Raw genomic sequence first — 19,919 nt, forward strand, 5'->3', positions numbered from 1 at the left:
AAAGAGAGGAACTGCTTAGAACTGAGGCTGACCAGAGTCACTGAATGAATGGAGGAATCTTTATTCGCGTCGGGCATCGCAATAAAACAATACAATATACAAAGAATGGAAATAAAAAGTCCATTGTATAAAATACATTTGAGGGTCACTTGAGCAGGGAGCATGTGAGGCGCAGCAAGACACAGGCCGAAAAACAGTAGACAAAGCCCATCTTTCCCAAACATCGCAGGAAAAGGCCAGAATTTACGAAGCGCATGAACCATCACAGCTTTCCTCCATGATGAAGCAATTGCTAATATAGAATCATAGAACTAGGGAGTTTGAAAGGGCCTCGAGGCTAATCTAGGCTAACCCCCTGCAATGTGGGAATCTTTGCCCAACAGCTTCCCTCTTGTGGCTTATCCCCACAGCAGCTACTGACTTTGGGTTTTAGTCAAGCAAACAGTCTAATCCAGGCATCCCCAACCTGCGGCCCTCCAGATGTTTTGGCCTACAACTCCCATGATCCCTACCTCACAGGACCAGTGGTCAGGGATGATGGGAATTGCAGTCCAAAACATCTGAAGGGCCGAAGGCTGGGGATGCCTGGTCTAATCTGTCAGTGCCTAATCTGTCGGTGTGTCAGAACAACTTGACTGCCATCGGGAAATTTCCCACCATCCCATTTCGACTCTCCAGCACCTGATCTGCATCACCGAGCAATCCCAAAATGCAGACAGCTTTGAACCTCGCAAGATCAAATGTCTCGCCCTGGACTGGACTCGAGGGACGATTCCGACAGATTCCACATGGGAAACGCTCATGTTCCTGCAGAGATGGTAGCACCAAATCGGTGGTGCATGTGCTTTATAGAAAGCCTTGAGGAGATGATTGTGTTGTTGTTTAGTCGTGTCCGACTCTTCGTGACCCCATGGACCAGAGCATGCCAGGCACTTCTGTCTTCCACTGCCTCCCGCAGTTTGGTCAAACTCATGCTGGTAGCTTCGAAGACACTATCCAACCATCTCGTCCTCTGTCGTCCCCTTCTCCTTGTGCCTTCCATCTTTCCTAACATCAGGGTCTTTTCCAGGGAATCTTCTCTTCTCATGAGGTGGCCAAAGTATTGGAGCCTCAGCTTCAGGATCTGTCCTTCCAGTGAGCACTCAGGGCTGATTTCCTTAAGAATCTGATCTTCTTGCAGTCCATGGGACTCTCAAGAGTCTCCTCCAGCACCATAATTAAAAAGAATCAATTATTCGGTGATCAGCCTTCTTTATGGTTCAGCTCTCACTTCCATACATCACTACTTGGAAAACCATAGCTTTTACTATACGGACCTTTGTTGGCAAGGTGGTGTCTCTGCTTTTTAAGATGCTGTCTAGGTTTGTCGTGAGATGATTACCCCTCCTTTATTGCCCGTTCCGGGTTGCCCAAGCACTACCCCAGAGTCCTCTCTCTTGGCAGATCAAGAGGAGCAGGTGATGGCAAAGGTGGCCAGGTTTTGAGCTGGGGCAGTCAGAATAAGGTCCACTCTCGTTTCAAAACCCTCAAATGTATTTGATATAATTGATTTTTCATTTCTATTCCTTGAAGATCATCTCATTGTTTTATTGCTACAAGCAAATTAAGACCAGGCTGACGCAAATTAAGAGGATAATGATGATGATAATTATAATAATAATAAAAACTTTTATTTGTATCCTGCCCTCCCCGTCCGAATCCGGGCTCAGGGAGGCTAACACCAAATAGGTAACACTGGTATAAAATCAAGCAATAACGAAATTACCTCCTGAAAACAAGTCAGGATCAATTTCAAATCCAATTAGATGGCTTTCTGCAGGATTAGGGTTGGGAACAGTAAAACACTCATCAGGCCCAACTGTTTGCGCTGCTCTTATATGGGCCTGTGAGAATGCTGGGAGGCCTCTTTCATGCTAGTTCTTACACAAAAAGAGAAGGGGAGTCAGGATGAACCAAAGGCCCGGCGGAACAACTCCATCTTACAGGCCCTGCAGAAAGATGTCAGATCCCACAGGGTCCTGATCTCTTGTGGCAGAGAGTTCCACCAGGCCGGGGCCAAGGCCGAAAAGGCCCTGGCCCTGGTCGAGGCCAGCCTAATCTCCCTGAGGCCCAGGACCTCTATGATGTTATTATTTGCAGACTGTTAGATCCTCCGTGGAGTATACCAGGAGAGGCAGTCCTAGGCTGTATTCATTCGTTTGGCCCAACATGCGGCTCGTACCCATGACCCCAAGATTCAGAGTCTCAGTGACTCACACGGCTGCCCTCTTGTGCACCTCACCTCAAATTTGTCCGAATTGTGCATGCCTGGGATTGACTGCATGAGATGGGAGGTGGGGTGGTTCCCAAAGTCAGAGCTCACGTAGCCAACGCGGAGCCGGCCCTCACTGCCTTTCAGGTCCTTGGGGTGCTCGTAAGGCGGCTTGTGGAGCACGTTGATCTGGCAAGGGGATTCAAGAAAGCCGGGTTACGGAAATGACATGGGGGGGGGTACATGAGGCCACATCTCTGAAGTTGTTCCAATGTTACAAATATACATACCTTTGACTTGACAGCTCAAGAAAGACACCTATCATTATGAATTCGCAGAAAATCTATGCTTTAACCAACTCTCCTCATTCCGACGCCATTTGAACCCTGAAAGGAAGGCGAATTTGGGCTCCACCTCCCTCCATGAGCCAAGAAGCAGGAAGTCATGTAGGCAGCAGCAACAGGGCATCCAGCCAGAATTCCCCAAGCCTGAGAGCACATACATGGCACCCCACCGAGGGAGGGACCAAGGGGGCAACCATAGACATCCGCCAAGGCAGTTTAGCAAGGCAGGTGTTCTGAATGCCCATCTCCAGACAAGTCCAGTGGGAAAGGACGTGTCAAGAGTTTTATTGTTCTTTCAATGATGGAGATTTAAGGGGTCTGATAAAGGGACCTCACATTGAATGCATAACCCTTGTATACCCCTCCCCATTTGTGATGTGCTAGTGATGTAGTAATGATGTATCAACGATGCTGCTTGAAGTGTATTCCGGGGGGGAAGAAGGAAGTTTTAAAAGTTGACATCGCCCCATGCTTGGGGTTCTTACTCCTGGGCAGACCTGTGGTGCAACAGTAAGAATCATGGTCTACTGACCACTGTTTTGCTCCAAATTACCGGGCTGGGACTTCATCCTTTTACTGACAGCATGGACCCATGGGGGACAAGTGCCCCGGTGAGCTAGGCTGTCAAGGAGTCACTCACCCTGGAATTTTTTCGCTTAACAACCATTGGCGCCAATATAGAGCAGGCTTCCTCAACCTTGGCCCTCCAGCTGTTTTCAAACTACAGTGCCCATCATCCCTGACCTGCTAGCTATGGACCATGGAGTTGTAGGCCAAAAGCATCAGGAGGGCCGAGGTTGAGGAAGCCTGATAGAGAGCTCTACCTCTCTTTCAAATCAGAGCCGGCAAAGGCAGTGGAGTTCCTGCGCGGGTGCCTGGAGGCGGTTGGAGGATGGATGGCAGCTAACTGGTTGAGGTTGAATCCTGACAAGATTGAAGTTCTGTGGTGTGTGGGCGGGTGGGGGGGACTCCCTGGTCCTGAACGGGGCAACTGTGCCCCTGAAGGACCAGCTGCACAGTCTGGGGGTCATTTTGGACCCATAGAGGCACAGGTCTGTTCTGTGTCCAGGGCAGCTCCATCTGGGATGCAGGATAAGACCCTCCCTGCCCACGGACTACTACTACTGCAATGTGCTCTATGTGGGGCTACCTTACTGCAATTAATCCAGAATGTGGTAGCCAGGGGCCACCAGGTGGCGCGTTGGAGGATGGCCGACAATAACATCTCTCTGACCCATACGAGGTAATTAAGGAGATGGGGGGCTGCCTTGCCAGCGGTGTCCACAATGCACCTCTTGATCCGAGAGATGGAGGTGCCGGTCACTTGGCATGAGCCCTCGATGAAGTCAGATCTTCCTGACGCCGATTCCAATCAGCGCGTGCTGGTTAGCTTCAGTTCGGAATTATAATTGGAAACATACGAATGGAATGAAGCTGAAGCACATACATCAAGTAACGCTCGAGAGATAAGACTGCTGATTAATGGATCTCTATGACCGGGAGTGATGGACGGATAAGTAAATCTTCTGATGAATCACCATTAAGAGACTGTATGTTTGGAATGAAGGGGGGGTGGAGGAAAAAACTTTTTTCTTTGCACAATGTGATATTAATAACCCTCAACCCCTGATAGAAACAAGATTGTTGCGTTTTACTAATCACAAGCAGGAATTCAAGAACTGTGTGGGATGGATTATAGCCGGAGAGAGGATTGGTGAACGGTGAGAACGGAGGAAAATTTTATGACGCAGTTAAAAAATGGCGTCTCGCCAAGACAGGCTTGCCAGAGAAAGAAGGACAGGGGGAGGAGAATCAGGACCATTGGAAAGAGAAGGATTGTTGGAATGCAATCTTGACCTGACAGAGCCTCCTGATATATTTGGCAAGTCTGAGAAAAGTAAAGGACAGACCAAAGATTAATTATTTTTTTTAATGGAAGCGTTAAACAGCGGCTGTCCCTGAGCGATATGATCTTTGGAGAGTACAAAACCCACACAGAGGATGCCTGTTTTCAATCTGTTTGTGAAAATTATCAGAGATCGTAAAGAAAGGAATAGACGATAACAAGAAGATGGTGAAGAAAGTAATAAAGGACTATCTGGATTGAACTGGATAGAACTGTTTAATTACAGCAGCAATATAAGTGATGTTTGGACTCGTTCGGAGCTTGATGCATGGGTACCCCCAACAAAAATTTAAAATTCGGCTGTATGATTGGGAACTAATGTGATTTAGAACTAATGTGATTTGATGTGATTGGCCTGTTAATAAAAATTGTTTTTTAAAAACAACAACACAGAATGTAGTAGCCAGACTGGGGACCGTGGACAGCCGCAGAGACCACATAACACCAGTCTTGAAAGACCTGCATTGGCTCCCAGTACGTTTCCGGGCACAATTCAAAGTGTTGGTGCTGACCTTGAAAGCCCTAAACAGCCCAGCAGATGAAACTTTCCTCTGGTTGTCAATATTAAGAGAATGCCAGCAAGATTGAACCTTTCTGTAAAATAAAGGATTTAAATCCAGTCTTACTGAGACCACATACCAACGGTCCCAAGAGATCTGCATTGGCTCCCAGTACGTTTCCAAGCACTGACCTTGAAAGCCCTCAATGGCCTCGGCCCAGTAGACCTGAAGGAGCATCTCCACCCCGGACACCAGGGTCCCTCTCCCAAGGGCCTTCTGGTGCTTCCCTCCCTGCAAGAAGCCAAGTTACAAGGAAGCAGGCAGAGGGCCTTCTTGTGGTGACGGCCGCCCTGTGGAATGCCCTTCCATAAGATGTCAAAGAAATAAGCAATTATCTCACTTTTAAAAGACATCTGAAGGCAGCCCTGTTTATGGAAGTTTTTAAATATTTAATGCTGTCTTGTGTTTTTAATATTTGGTTGGCAGCCACCCAGAGTGGGTGAGGATACCCAGACAGATGGGCAGGGTAGAAATAATAAATTATTATATATTATTATATATCCAAAGCCCACATGCATTCAAACTCTGACGGAACGGAGCGGCACACATCTCTTCACAGCATAGACCCACCTTGTCCAGGCAAAGGTTCCCATGTCTCTCAGCAATAGCCTTTCGGAAGCCGTGAGACAGCGGATACAGCATGCTGTGATGGGGGTGCACCGAAGGGAGCCGGTTCTTCTCCAGCTGGTCAGCCACAATACTGACAAGCTTCTTCATTCTCTCGTCGTAATCGGTCCAATCACAGACAATCTGAAAGGGGGCAAAGAAAACCAGGGTTCTAGATTCAGGTATGTAGCCGTGTTGGTCTGATGAAGTCAAAATATATATAAAAATTGCCCAGTAGCGCCTTAGAGACCAACAAAGTTTGTTCTTGGTATAAGCCAGGCACCCCCAACCATCGGCCCTCCAGATGTTTTAGAATACAATTCCCATCATCCCTGACCACTGGTCCTGTTAGCTAGGGATCATGGGAGTTTTAGGCCAAAACATCTGGGGGCCCGCAGGTTGGGAATGCCTGATAGAAGCTTTTGTGTGCATGCACACTTCTTCAGATACATGCAGATGACCTAAAATAGTTTTAGGATATGTAATGAGACACAGTCGTCCACAGGTTGACCATACCGATTGAGTCCTAGTACCCTTCAGAGAAATACCCTGCCCCACCCTCCCGCTAAATATCAGGGTGTGGGGACTTCCGCTTCAGTGTATCTGAAGAAGTCTGCCTGCACATGAAAGCTTAGACACAGAACAAACTGAGTTGGTTTCTAAGGTGACATTGGACAATTCCTGAATTAGGTGACGCTTTTACCATTACCATGGTACCTTGGGACTCAAACGCCTCGGTTCCCAAATGCTGGAAACCCTGGGAATGTTGGCCCTTAATATGCTGAAAACTCTGCTTCACCTGCAAACAGTGCGCCAGGTTGCAGTAAGCGTCAGGAAAGTCCGGCTTCAGTTTCAAGGCGGTGCGATACGAAGCAATTGCCTCTGGGATGTTTCCGGAATCCTAGAAAGGGAGGGACATTTCAGCAATTGCCACTAGCTTTTTTCCTCAACCATCAAAACCAAAGATGAAGAACAGACAGAAGGCACGATGATCCACACCTGGTGGACTTATAAAGTAACATTCAACAATCATTGGAATAGAACAGGGGTCGGCAAACTTTTTCAGCAGGGGGCCGTCCACTGTCCCTCAGACCTTGTGGGGGCCAGACTAGATTTTGGGGAGGGGGGGGAAAGGAACGCATTCCTATGTCCCACAAACATCCCAGAGGTGTATTTTAAATAAAAGGACACATTATACTCATGTCAAAACATGCCAACTCCTGGCCAGATTGAGAAGGCCATGGGGCCGTAGTTTGCCTCCCCAAGCTATAGAATAATATTGAGTATCAGCATGTAAAAATTCAACAGAAACCTACAATAAATGATTATTACAATGAATGATTATTGTAATTGATCATAGAATAAATGATTGTTACAATAAATGGTTATAAAACAACGGCAAGTCACAGTGTCTACAATAGCCGCAGCAAGAATCTTAATAGACAAAGGATGGAAAGGAGAATCCCATCCCTACTAAGTTGGCGTAGCCAGCAAAAAGGCTAAAATACGCAGAATTAGCAATAATATTATAATACAGACAGAATTACGAGAGGTTTCGGAAGAAACATTTCATAGAGAACAGGACATTTGCAGAGTACAGTGGTACCTCTAGATGTGAATGGGATCTGTTCCGGAGCCCCGTTCACATCTTGAAGCGAATGCAACCCGCATCTGCACATCGCAGTTCGCCGCTTCCGCGCATGACGTCATTTTGAGCGTCAGTGCATGCGGCAAAACCCGCAAGTAACGTGCTCCGTTACTTCTGGGTCACTGTGGAGCGCCACCCAAAAATATTCATCCTGAAGCATATTTAACCCGAGATAGGACTGTATTGTCTAAATTACAGGGGTGCCCAAATTTTCCCAAAGAGGGCCAGATTTGGCATGAGGGCAGGGCAAATTTGTTGAGCTGTTTTAGAATTTAACCCCAAGGTTGTTGAGCTCTTTTTAGGATTGAAGTTGTTGAGCATTTGGGGGGGGGGGGCGTTTGCCCCAGTAAGTAAACCAGGTTACACTCCCCGGCCACACGCTGGACATGTGTGGTCTAAAAAAAATGTTGGGAAAATTTAAATTCTTTGGCAGGTGTGGATTGACAAAGGAAAGCAGGAAATATGACAAAACCAATGTATTTTGAGATCTAGGAGAGACGAGCGAAAGGGCGCCATCGGAAATGTGACATAGGGGTGATTGGAAGTCACAGTGAGATTTTTGGGTGTTGAACTCCACCATACTTTCCGTCTATATAAGCCACCCTATTTTGGGGGGCTTATATTTAAGAAAATGAGCCATTCACCCACCCAATCACCCGTATAAGACCTCCCCCCATTTTTATTTCAAAGTAAAAAAACCCACCTGACACGCTTAAAAGTACAGCAATTTTTTCATTTTCCTTTTTAAAAATTTATTTACAAACACACAGACACAAAACAAAATTCGTATTACCCTACCACCCAAAATTTCAGACATTAAAACCACCCTTGTGGCTTCCCTCCACCGCCCCTCACCCTCCTATATAATATTTCACATTGCCATTTTTATTTTCCCCCTATTTATTTATTATTTCATTTTACATGCTAGTTGCCGTACATTTTCAACACTATACATTACATATATGGATTCCCCACATCTAACCTGTCAGGGAACTGCCATTGGAGCCAGATGCGGAGGGAAGGCTCCAGAGGGATGCTGGAGAGGGTCCCAGTAGGGAGAGAGGCAGCCCATCTGCTGGGGAAGGAAATCAGTGTAACACCAGTGGAGAAGGGGGGCAGATGGGGGAATAGGAGAGGAGGCTCCAGGACTCCTCGTCGGAGACCAGCGGGGAAAGCACGGGTCCTCCGCTGCCCACACGCTCCCTGCGCAGAAGACTTCCGCGCAGGGAGAGTAGGAGGAGACTTGGCGTCAAAGAACTTCTTTGCTGGAAGAAGTTCAAGAAACGCCCACTGACGGATTCTGCCAGCGATTGAGACAGCCACGGGTGAGAGGCTGTCCAGACAGAAAGGGTCCAACCATGTAGTCTAGCCAGGAGTGGCGACAACGTACGCACGAGCAACCCCTGGAACCATTACAGCAATCCGTCAGTCACCAACGTTGATTGTGCAGAGCCCCAGAGAGGCAGCACGATGAGCCAAACCAGGGCAGCCGGAGAGACGGAGCAAGCAGCTGGAGTGCAAAGTCTGATAGAGAGGAATCGAGACTTGGAACCACATGTAGCTCTCCTGACGGCGCGGCTGGACGAAAGACGGACTCAGGATGCACAGGTCAGACCCACCCCCATCGAAAGGAAGGTACCGGGGCTGGTACACAAGTTTGGGAGGAAACCCCAGGGCTACAACGCGTTCCGAACGGAAATAGAGTACGCTTTGGAACTGCAGCATAATGACTTTGCTGATGACGGGGAGAGGGTAGCCTACATTGTGGGGCATCTGGAGGATGGGGCACGCGAATGGATCAGGCCCCTAATGGCGACGCAAAATGATGCCTTGAAGAACCTTAAGAAATTCTTCCAAGCAATGAATGCGATGTATTCCAGTGAAGTGGAGCAAAGTGTGACTCAGCGGGAACTGATGGGGTGCAAGCAGGGGAGCCAGTCAGTTAGAGACTACTGGTTGCGCTTTGCGATGTTGATCCACCGGGTCGGGTGGGATCTGGACTCTGAACCGATACAAATGTTGTTTGAGGAGGGGTTGTCCCCAACTGTGAAGGACAAGCTGTCCCGCACGCCCCTCCCACAGTCGATGGATCAGCTGACCAAGGCTGTGCTTGCGATTGGAGTGCAGCAGGAAGCGCGGGCTCAGGAGAAATGCGAAGTGAGAGGGGAACGTTGCCATGACTACCGCATTCCTGAAATACCGAGACAGCTTTCCCAGGCGGCTGAGCCAATGGAAATAGATGGCGCCCCTGCGCGCTAGGTTTCAAACTCCAGTGAAGGTCGAAAGAGGGAGGGGAAGGATTGGAAAACCACGAGATGTGTTTCCTCTGCCAACGGCCAGGACATTTTGCCAGGGTCTGCCCTCAAAGGCCTGACAAGGGATGGTGGGGGCTGCTGGCTGCGAGAAGAAAGTGGAGGAAGGGCAGGCACAGGGAAACGACAACGCCTGGCTGCCAACCAGCGGGGGCAGCAGCCAGGCCAGCAACCAATAGAAGTGCCCCAGCCTGACCCTCCCAGGGCAGCTATAGCCATAGAAGTGGTGCTAGAACTCCCGAATGGGCACCCAGTCAAAGTTGAGGGGCTGCTGGATTCGGTCAGCTCCTGCAATTTCTTCAGTAGGGACTTCGCTCTAGAGCACCAACTCCACCTGCTGCCCCTGGATTTTCCCTTGCAAGTGACCACCATCGATGGCAGGGAACTTCTGGGGGGGGGGGAGTGACACACCAAACCCCGCCAATGAGAATGAGGGTTTCCAGGCACACGGAGACCATTGCCTTTCACGTGGCCACACTGGCAGGACCCCCAATAATACTGGGGATGAGCTGGCTGGCACTGCATGATCCAGTAGTGTCATGGCATCATCGGTCAGTCACCTTTGGGTCAGCTTACTGCTTGGAACACTGTCTGGGAGGGGGAGAACCCAAGGATGACAATGGCCAGGGTGGCTGGGCTGGCTGTGGAGCCAAAAGGGGAGGTGCCACCACAATATGCTGACCTGAAGGAAGTCTTCAGCGAGAAGGAGGCGGATAGACTACCTCCCCCATAGGCCCTTTGACTGCCAAATCAACTTACTCCCAGGGGCTCAGCTGCCAGTGGGTAAGCTGTATGCCACATCTGACCGGGAGATGCAGGAGTTACGGCAGTTTATTGACAATAACCTGAAGAGGGGGTTCATAAGGGAATCAAAGGCGGTGGGGGGCAGTCCGGTGTTCTTTGTGGACAAAAAGGAGACTAATCAGCCCAGATTAGTCGTAGATTACCAGGTGTTAAACCTGGTATCAGAACCCGTGACCTTCCCAATGCCTAGGATTGACGACATTTTAACACGGGTGAGGCAGGGGAAAGTTTTTACCAAGCTGGACCTCAGGGGAGCGTACAATTTGATTAGGATAAGGGAGGGGGACGAATGGAAAACCACCATGTTCACCCCCCTGGGGGCTTTTGAGTACTTAGCCATGCCATTTGGATTACAGTCAGGCTCCGCCTGCTTTCAAGCATTCATGCTCTACGTGTTGGGGCCCCTGCTGTACAAGAACTGCGTAGCCTTTTTTGATGACGTCTTAATCTATTCGGACAATGAGAAGCAACATGTCAGAGATGTCAGGAAAGTACTAAAGAGACTGCAGAAGCACCAGTTGTGGGTCAAGCTGGAAAAATGCCAATTTCACGCCAGAGAGGTCAAGTTTCTGGGGTACAAGTTGTCAGACAAGGGCCTAGCTATGGACCCAAGCAAGGTGCAGGCAGTGCTGGAATGGAAGGCCCCCAAAACCCGGAAGGACGTGCAGAGGTTCCTAGGGTTCAGCAACTTCTACAGGAAGTTCATCAAAAACTTCGCCCACTTGACAGCGCCCATCACAGATTGTCTCAGTAGCAAGAAGACGTTTGCCTGGACAGAAAGTGCCCAGCAATCCTTTGAAAGACTGAAGAAGGCGTTCGCTTCGGAAGAGCAGCTCCTGCACGTTGATCTGGAGAAGCCCATGAGGCTGGAGACCGATGCGTCAGACCGAGCCATTGGAGCGGTACTTTTGCAGCCAGGGGCCCAGCAGGGCTGGAGGCCGTGTGCCTTTTTCTCGAGGAAGCTGAGCAAGTCGGAGCAAAACTACACGGTGTATTACCACGAACCGCTTGCAATCTATGCAGCGTTTCGCCGATGGAGACATCTGTTAATAGGGGCACAGCACAAGATCCAGGTTTGTACTGACCACAAGAACTTGAAATACTGGAGGACCGTGTGAGTACTCAACCAGAGACAGATTCGATGGGCACAGGAATTCTCAAAGTTTTCCTTCGAGATCCGATATGTGCCGGGAGAGGAAAACGTAAGAGCAGATGCTCTATCCCGGAAGCCGGAGTACATGGAAGGAGAGGGACCGCCGGAGATCCGACACGTGTTCCCCGAGAACCGATGGGTGTGTGGGGGAGCATTGGTTGGGAAACGAGAACTGGCCGGGCTTACTAGAAACGACGCATTCTCTCAAATGAAAATCAGGGAACTCCGGAACGGAAGGGAAAACCAGGGAGGGTTTGAGTAAAAGGAAGGGCTACTGTACTATAAGGGGGCGCTGTATGTACCGGGGGAGACCTTGAGGGGGAAGGTACTCAAACAACTCCACGACAACCCAACAGCTGGGCACTTTGGACAGGACAAAACCATGCTGCTCGTCACCAGGCAGTTCTGGTGGCCAAGGGTGAGGGAAGATGTACGGGAATATGTACGGGGGTGCGACCGCTGCCAGAGGGCAAAGGGGGAGAGGACTGCCCCCACAGGGTTACTGGAACCCTTACCCACGCCAGGAAGACCCTGGGAGGTGGTGTCCATCGATTTTATGACAGATTTGCCCAAGTCAAGGGGGAAGACAGCAGTCATGGTAGTAGTCGATCTACTGACGAAAATGTGCCATTTCATAGCTTGCTTACATGCGATGATGGCAGAGGAAACTGCCAGGTTGTTCGTGGATCACATCTTCAGGCTGCATGGGGCTCCCTCGAGGGTCATCTCGGATCGCGGGAAACAATTTACTTCCCGGTTCTGGAGGAAGCTCATGAGCTTGCTGCAGGTCGAGGTGGGCTTCTTGACGGCGAGACACCCGGAAACCAACGGACAAGCAGAGAGAGCGAACAGTATACTCCAGCAATACCTGCGCTGCTACGTCAGCGAGAGACAGAACGATTGGGTAGAGAAACTAGCGCTGGCTGAATTTGCGTACAATAATGCTGAACATGTGTCCACGGGAATGAGCCCGTTCATGGCCAATTATGGGTGTCACCCCAGGGCCTTCCCGGAGAGGGGGGAGGAAGGATGGAGTGTACCTGCGGCAGAGCAGTTTGTGGAAGAAATGGAGGCCTTGCACCAGCAACTCAAGATGAACTTGGAGCAGGCCAAGGAAGTTTACAAGAGGCAGGCAGACAAGCACCGTCGGGAGGGGGAGACCATATGGGTGGGAGACCGGGTGTGGTTGTCAACCCAAGGGTTACCCCTAAAGGGAGGGTGCAAGAAGTTGCAGCCAAGGCGGCTGGGACCTTTTGAGGTAACACAGCAGGTGAACCCTGTGGCATTCAAGCTCAAGTTGCCTGACAGCATGAAGATACATCCGGTGTTCCATAGGTCCCTACTCTCACCGTACAGGGAGGGGCGGGAATTTCCGCGGCGGGAGGGAGGAGTCACCACCCACCCGCGGGTAGAGGAGAGGGAACATCACAACCAAGCCACGGAAATACTTAATTCAAGGTGGCGAGGGCGCCAGGTGGAGTACTTGGTAGCTTGGGAGGGAGAACCCAGGTCAGAAAACACGTGGCTGAGGCGATCAATGATGGATATCTGGTGGAAGAATTCCACAGCCTGTTCCCAGATAAACCAAAACCACTAGCGAGATTCTGGGAGGAAGAATTTGGAACCACAAACGACGAAGAAGACTTCGTGGGTTTTCCTGCCTCCGAAGAGGAGGGAAGGCGTCAGAGGGAGAAGAATCCGACTGGGAGGCCCACCCCGCGGGAAGAGATCAGAGCGGGTGGGAAGCGGGTTTTGAATCCTCAGCGGAGGGCGACAGCTCCTTCAGGGGATTCCCTATATCGTCGGCCGAGGAAAGGGACGAGGTTCAATTGGAAGGTCGGGCCAGGGGTGGAGAGGGTCCTGGGGGGGGAGGTGGATGTCAGGGAACTGCCATCGGAGCCAGATGCGGAGGGAAGGCTCCAGAGGGATGCTGGAGAGGGTCCCAGTAGGGAGAGAGGCAGCCCATCTGCTGGGGAAGGAAATCAGCGTAACACCAGTGGAGAAGGGGGGCAGATGGGGGAATCGGAGATGAAGCTCCAGGACTCCTCGCCGGAGACCAGCGGAGAGAGCACGGGTCCTCCGCTGCCCACACCCTCCCTGCGCAGAAGACTTCCGCACAGGGAGAGTAGGAGGAGACTTGGCATCAAAGAACTTCTTTGCTGGAAGAAGTTCAAGAAACGCCCACTGACGGATTCTGCCAGTGACTGAAACAGCCACGAGTGAGAGGCTATCCAGACAGAAAGGGTTCAACCAGGTAGCCTAGCCAGGAGTGGTGACAACGTACGCACGAGCAACCTCCTAGAACCATTACATAACCCTATACCCAACTCACCATTTACCCAAATACCCATGTGACTTCACTCACATTGCAATTTTTATCTAAGTTTATATTTCTTAACTCTTTTAACTTACTATTTATTATTATTATTATTATTATTATTATTATTATTAAACCAGATTTACAAACATTAAACCAAACATATCAACATGTTAGTTTTTGAGCAGTACTTGAACACATAATCTTCAAACCATTTCCATTATATTTTTATTTTCCAGTTGATTGGTACCTTATTACTGCACTTAACCTTGCCAGTTCTATAAATTCAATTAGTTTCTTTATCCAGTCATCCTTTGTGGGTATATATTTCCTGTTCCAGTTTTGTGCAAGGAGTAGCCTTGCTGCAGCTGTCGCGTATAAGAATAATATCTTCCCATCTTGTGGTATTTCTTTACCTCTTATATTCAGTAAATATGCCTCTGGTTTTCCCCTCTAAATTAATTCTGATCATCTTTTTTATTTCCTCATGAATTTTTTAACGTTTCCGTAGCCCCACCATAAACGTATCGGCGTGCCCTCTGCCTCCTCACACTTCCAGCATAAATTCCAATTCTCCCCTTTTTCTTTTTGCGCCCCATCTCAGTTTGGGACGGCTTTTGCCAGTTGTTTTCCTTTGTAAAAACTAACAGATTTCCCTGCTCCCCCCCCCCACGCATTTTTTTTAAAAAATAGATTTAGCAGAGACACAAAGCTCACCTTATGGATGGAAGCGAGGTTACTGTGGGCATCGGCAAACGCAGGATTTATTTGGATTGCTCTTGTGTAGCACTGCAGAGCTCCTTGGACGTCTTGCATTTCCTTCAAGGTGTTCCCCATGTTGGAATAGGCGTCTGCAAAAGTGGGGCTTATTCTGACGTGGAGGGCGAGAGAAAAAGTGCAGTTTTGGTACAATAATACACTGAAGTTACGCTGGAAATGTAAGGGTCAAGAAGGCTCTTTCTATCCTATACGGTGGTCTTTAGGGCAGTTCATTAAAAAAACTTTTTTTAAAAATGCCTTCTCCAAAGCCTTCACAAAATAGGAAAACGGCCAAGAAAACAGCTATTTTCATGGAGGAGGGTCGAGATATTAACTGATATGCACGAAATTTCAGATATAGCTATATAATCCCTAGTGTAGTAAGATAAGACCTTGGGAGCAGGCATTTTCAAAAAAGTGTTTTTTATGAACCACCCTAGTGGTCATGTCAGACAGTGAGACCTTGGTTCTCAAATGTTCTCAAAGGTTTTTTATACAGAAGGTTTCTTTATACAGAAGGTTTTTTATACAGAAAGGTTCAGCATTGTGGCATCCTCTTCATACGGACAAGCAAGCAGCACTTACCTTTTGGGAAATCCCTGCTCCTCAATTCTGGCAATTATTAATCACTCTCAATTCCTCCCTAATAACTGCCACCTGCCTGGATTTTAACTTGTCTGAATTAATTTTTACTTGAATTACTTGATGTCTGCTTTTAGGCTTGTTGTGTTGTTTTTATGATGTTAGCTGCTCTGAGCCTAGCCTCGGCCGGCGATAATATATATAATATATAATATTATTACTCAAACGCTTTGGTTCCCAAATGCCGAATACCCAGAAAAAGTGTTCCAGTTTCCAGGCGTTTTTCGGAAGCCAAACATCAAATTCGGCTGTCGGCTATTCTTTCTGGGGCGCCTGCACCAATCAAACAGACTTCCGGAACAGATTAAGTTTGGTGTTTTGGTTTTTGCAATTTATTTGGTGTTTTTGTTTCAGAGGCTTTTTCAGTTCATTTGGTTTGCGACTGTGCAGATCCCAGTTTAGTTATTGATTGATTGATTGATTGATTGACGGAAACGGATTGCGTAATGTGTGATTGCGGAATTGATTGATTGCGGAAACGGATAGAAGCCCCGGTCCCCATCCGAACAATGACTATCATCAGTGGAGGTCAGGAAAAAAAATAATTTTCATTTTTATCATTTACAAGACTGTCGTATTTATTTTAGAGTACAGTACATGGATGACTGATTTCATTTTAGGGATCAATGGTCTCGTTAGATAGTAAAATTCATGTTAAATGGCTGTTTTAGGGATTGTTTTTCAAAGTCTGGTACGGATTAATCCGTTTTGCATGACTTTCTATGGGAAAGTGCACCTTGGTTTTGGAACACATTCAGTTTGAGAACCAAGGTACCACTGTATAATTAACTGGGGGGGGGGGGAGAGAACATTTGTGGGAAAACCAGAAGCCTTTCTAATAGGTTTAACGGGTGAAGAAATACCAAGAGACCTAAAAAGACAGTGTATTCTGTTTATGCCAGAATGTTCTTAGCCCGGATGTGGAAGGAAGAGAAGGTCCCAACAAAAGAAGAGTGGATTATCAAAATGACCGTGAAGATCAGACATCAAGATGATAGGAAATTTAAGCAAAGAAAAAAGTTAAAAGGACAAAATGGGGAAAATAATGAAGATGAAATGTGAAAAAGCATGGTGCAAAAACCTTAAGGATATAACCATTGTTAGTTCAAAGATGGCAAAATTAAGGGAGAATGAGATAGGCAGGAGAAGCAAATATTAAAAAAACCAGAAAAGGGAAACTGGGGGAGATTGGGATTCATCTATGCTATCTGCAAGAATGTTTGTGTTGAATATAAAATGCTAAAACGTAATAAAAACTATTTATATATATAAAAAAATTAAACAAGAATGGGAAAATTTTATTGAATACCTTAAAGGCCACTGTACATATTTAATAATAATAATTGTATCCCTCCCCGGCCGAAACCGGGCTTAGGGCAGCTAACATCAAATATATAACATTAGTATAAAATCAAACAATAATTAAATTACCTCCTAAAAACAAGTCAGGATCAAATTAAAATCGAATTAGATGGCTTTCCGCAGGCAGGATTGATATAACGTTGATGAAGCCAAAGTAACAAATAAGGAAATGGAATAGAACGGATCATTGTAATTACATGCAAGAAAAGATGGCAAAATATGGAAACCGGGGGCGGGGGGGGATGGGGGAGAGTACGAGGGGTTTGTATAATCCCAGTATTGTATATATTGAAAATGTTTGGAGTGTATGGAAATAAAATGTTAAAATAAAAAAATTGAAAATAAAAAAACCTAAAAGAAAAAGAGAAAGTGCATTATTCACAAGAGGAGAGCTTTCCCACAGGCACCAGACCAGCGCATGAGGAGTAATATTAACAACAGCAACAATAATTTAGTATTTATACCCAGCCACTCTGGGCAGCTTCCAGCAAATGATTAAAATACAATAAGGAGGATCTCTTTCAATCTATTTTCCCCATGGCTTTGGAAGCTCACCTGATGGCCTCCTTGTAGTGCATGAGAGCCTCCTGGAGTTTCCCCTGCTGTTGCAAAACACTGGCTAAATTCGAATGCGCAGCTGCAAACTCCGGGAAGACCTGCGGGGAAGAAGCTCACTCTTAGTTTCCCTGAGAAGCATTCTAAAGAGACGGAGGCTGCTCTTTGAGGCTCAAAAGTTGTGGGCATGAAATAAATCCTCATTTGGATTGACTTGCAAAAATTAAGGAGGAGGAGGAGGAACCTATGGACTGCCTTTTTAGCATGCATAGGAAATACTGTTGGGAGATCAGACTGTCAAATGACCAATGCCGTATTTTAAAGAGCCCCTCTTTGATGCTCAAATGTGGCAGGGGCTGGCTGCAAAATAAATCACCATTTGGAATGACTTGTGGTAATAATAATAATAATAATAATAATAATAATAATAATAATAATAATGGGCCTATGAACTGCCTTTTTCGTACGCATAGGAAATACTGTTAGAAAATAAGACTGTCAGGGGATCAAGCTCAGCCGACACAGAGAACAGCATGTGCCCAGCTTTTATTTCAATTTCTGTACCATTCCTTAACACCTTGCTTTGTTCTTCTGATGAAAAGCAGATTTTTGGTCATTTCAGGAGGCCCAGGAATATAAAAAGAGGGACAGACCCTCTTCCTTCCAAAAGGGACTTATAGGACCATGCTTTGTCGAACCTCAAAATGCTACTTCACTTTCAATTCTTCACCATTATTTCTGTTATTGATCAAGAAAAATCTGATCAGCGACTTTTAAAAAGACCCAGACTGGGAGTCCAGGGTACGCATGCCTAACCCTTATGTGTCAATTTAATTGTTGTATTTCTCCACGCACGTACCTCTAGAGCTTTCCGGTAGAGGCGGACAGCCTCCTCGATATTCCCTTGTTCTCGCTTGATGTTCGCCAGGTTATTAAGAGAATCTGCGTGAGTCGGACATAAACGGAGAGCTGTATTGTAGCATTCCTCGGCTTCGGCAACCTTAGAAACACAAAAGAGTTTTTACGCGAATATTAGTATGTCTTTCACAGGGGCCCAAAAGGCTGCTCTGTGATGGGATGGCCGGATTGAGGTTTGATACGGCCCTCAGCTCCTGAAGGTAACTTGGTATTAGGGCGGTTCATAAAAAACTCTTTTTTTGAAAATGCCTGCTCCAAAGGTCTTCTCTTACCAACAGTAGAGATTATATAGCTATATCTGGAATGCCATGCATATCAGTTAATATCTTTTTTATATATATGCCAGCTGTCCTTTGTCAACAACCAATTGTTGCTGTTTTTTATTTTGAATATATGCTAAATGGTAACTGTTGCACCTCATAGGTATCTCAAGCCTTCTGCACGTCACAAAAGATGTATTTTATCAAAGTCATTGTTGAACTGAAATACAATTAAGAAGTATATTAATAGTGAAATGAAATTAAGAAGAAGCATATTAACAGTGAAACCCCACAATTGTTGAGCCTTTTTTAAGGATTTGACCCCAGAGGTGCTGACCTTTTTTTAGGATTAAAGTTATTGAGCTTTTTTGGGGGAAGTTTTGCCCTAGTAAATAAACTGCCACAAGGGCCGGATTAAATCGACCGGATGGCCAGATTAGGCCCCTGAACTGGACTTTGGACATGCCTAGTCTAAAAGAACACTGGGAAAATTTAAATTCTTTGGCAGGATAGCAGGAAATATGACAAAACCAATGCATTTTGAGATCTAGGAGAGATGGGTGGGAAGGCCCCAAAGTGGACTTTGGACATGCTTGGTTTAGGGGAACATAAATACAAGATCAGACTAATCCGATTCAAACTCTCTTTCCCGCACACTTACCATCTTTTGCAATATGTATTTAAGGAAGACAGTAAGGGAAATGGTTTTGGTAATACTAAATCAAAATTAAGAGACAGAGTTGCTAGATAGTAAAAGAAAATCATTGCCAAAAACATATAAGAATGGCATACAAAGGATGAACAAGTTTAGTCGGTTATGATTAAATGGGCTCAAGATTTTGGTCATAACATTGAATTAGATAAGTGGGAAAGATTATGGACAAAAACAATTTATTGCATGTACAGCACTAATGGAAAATTTAATGAAGGTGACGTATAGGTGGTATTTGACGCCGACTAAACTTGCTAAAATATATATAACTCAAGATAAGGCACGCTAGAAATGCAAGGAGAAGGAAGGGAATTTCGTCCACAGGTGGTGGATGTGCAATAAGTCAAAGTCTACTAGGATATGATTTACAAAGAATTGAAAAAGATCTTTAAATATACTGTTATTAAAAAACCAGAGGCTATTCTATTGGGTATTGTGGGAGAAGAAATTCCAAAAGTAGACTTATGTATGCTACCATAGCTGTAAGGACATTTTTAGCCCAGAAATGGAAGCGGCAGGAACTTCCAACTTTGGAAGAATGGCAGACAAAAATGATTGAATATGCAGAACTGGCAAAGCTGGCAGTGAAAATCCGAAACCGGCGCAACAAACTGTTTGAAAAGGACTGGAGTAAATTTATAAAAATGTGAAAGAACATTGTAAACATCTGAGAATGTTTGATGGTTTGATTTAAAATATTTTGTCATAATTTTTGAAAGTGATTTACAAATGCTAAAGTAAATTGTTTTAAGTAGAGTAAGAAGGTAAATAGGGCGATATATGTTCAGGTAGGCAGCCGTGGTGGTCTAA

At 46.5% G+C, this 19,919-nt stretch overlaps 1 protein-coding gene across 2 annotated transcripts in view; it reads right to left on the reverse strand.

Moving 5' to 3' along the window:
• Window positions 1–19,919, reverse strand: part of LOC309361767 (UDP-N-acetylglucosamine--peptide N-acetylglucosaminyltransferase 110 kDa subunit) — an 89,869-nt gene that overhangs the window by 26,278 nt on the left and 43,672 nt on the right. For both annotated transcript variants that reach the window (XM_081896907.1, XM_081896908.1), the window contains exons 8-13: window positions 18,079–18,219; window positions 17,220–17,320; window positions 14,619–14,772; window positions 6,467–6,568; window positions 5,632–5,811; window positions 2,282–2,440 (exon numbers count right to left, since the gene is read on the reverse strand). In XM_081896907.1, the coding sequence (XP_081753033.1) occupies window positions 2,282–2,440; window positions 5,632–5,811; window positions 6,467–6,568; window positions 14,619–14,772; window positions 17,220–17,320; window positions 18,079–18,219 (837 nt within the window). The remainder of the gene's footprint in view (window positions 1–2,281; window positions 2,441–5,631; window positions 5,812–6,466; window positions 6,569–14,618; window positions 14,773–17,219; window positions 17,321–18,078; window positions 18,220–19,919) is intronic.

The sequence above is a fragment of the Podarcis melisellensis genome, assembly GCF_964234715.1.
Source record: "Podarcis melisellensis genome assembly, chromosome: Z".
Taxonomy (NCBI): Eukaryota; Metazoa; Chordata; class Lepidosauria; order Squamata; family Lacertidae; genus Podarcis; species Podarcis melisellensis.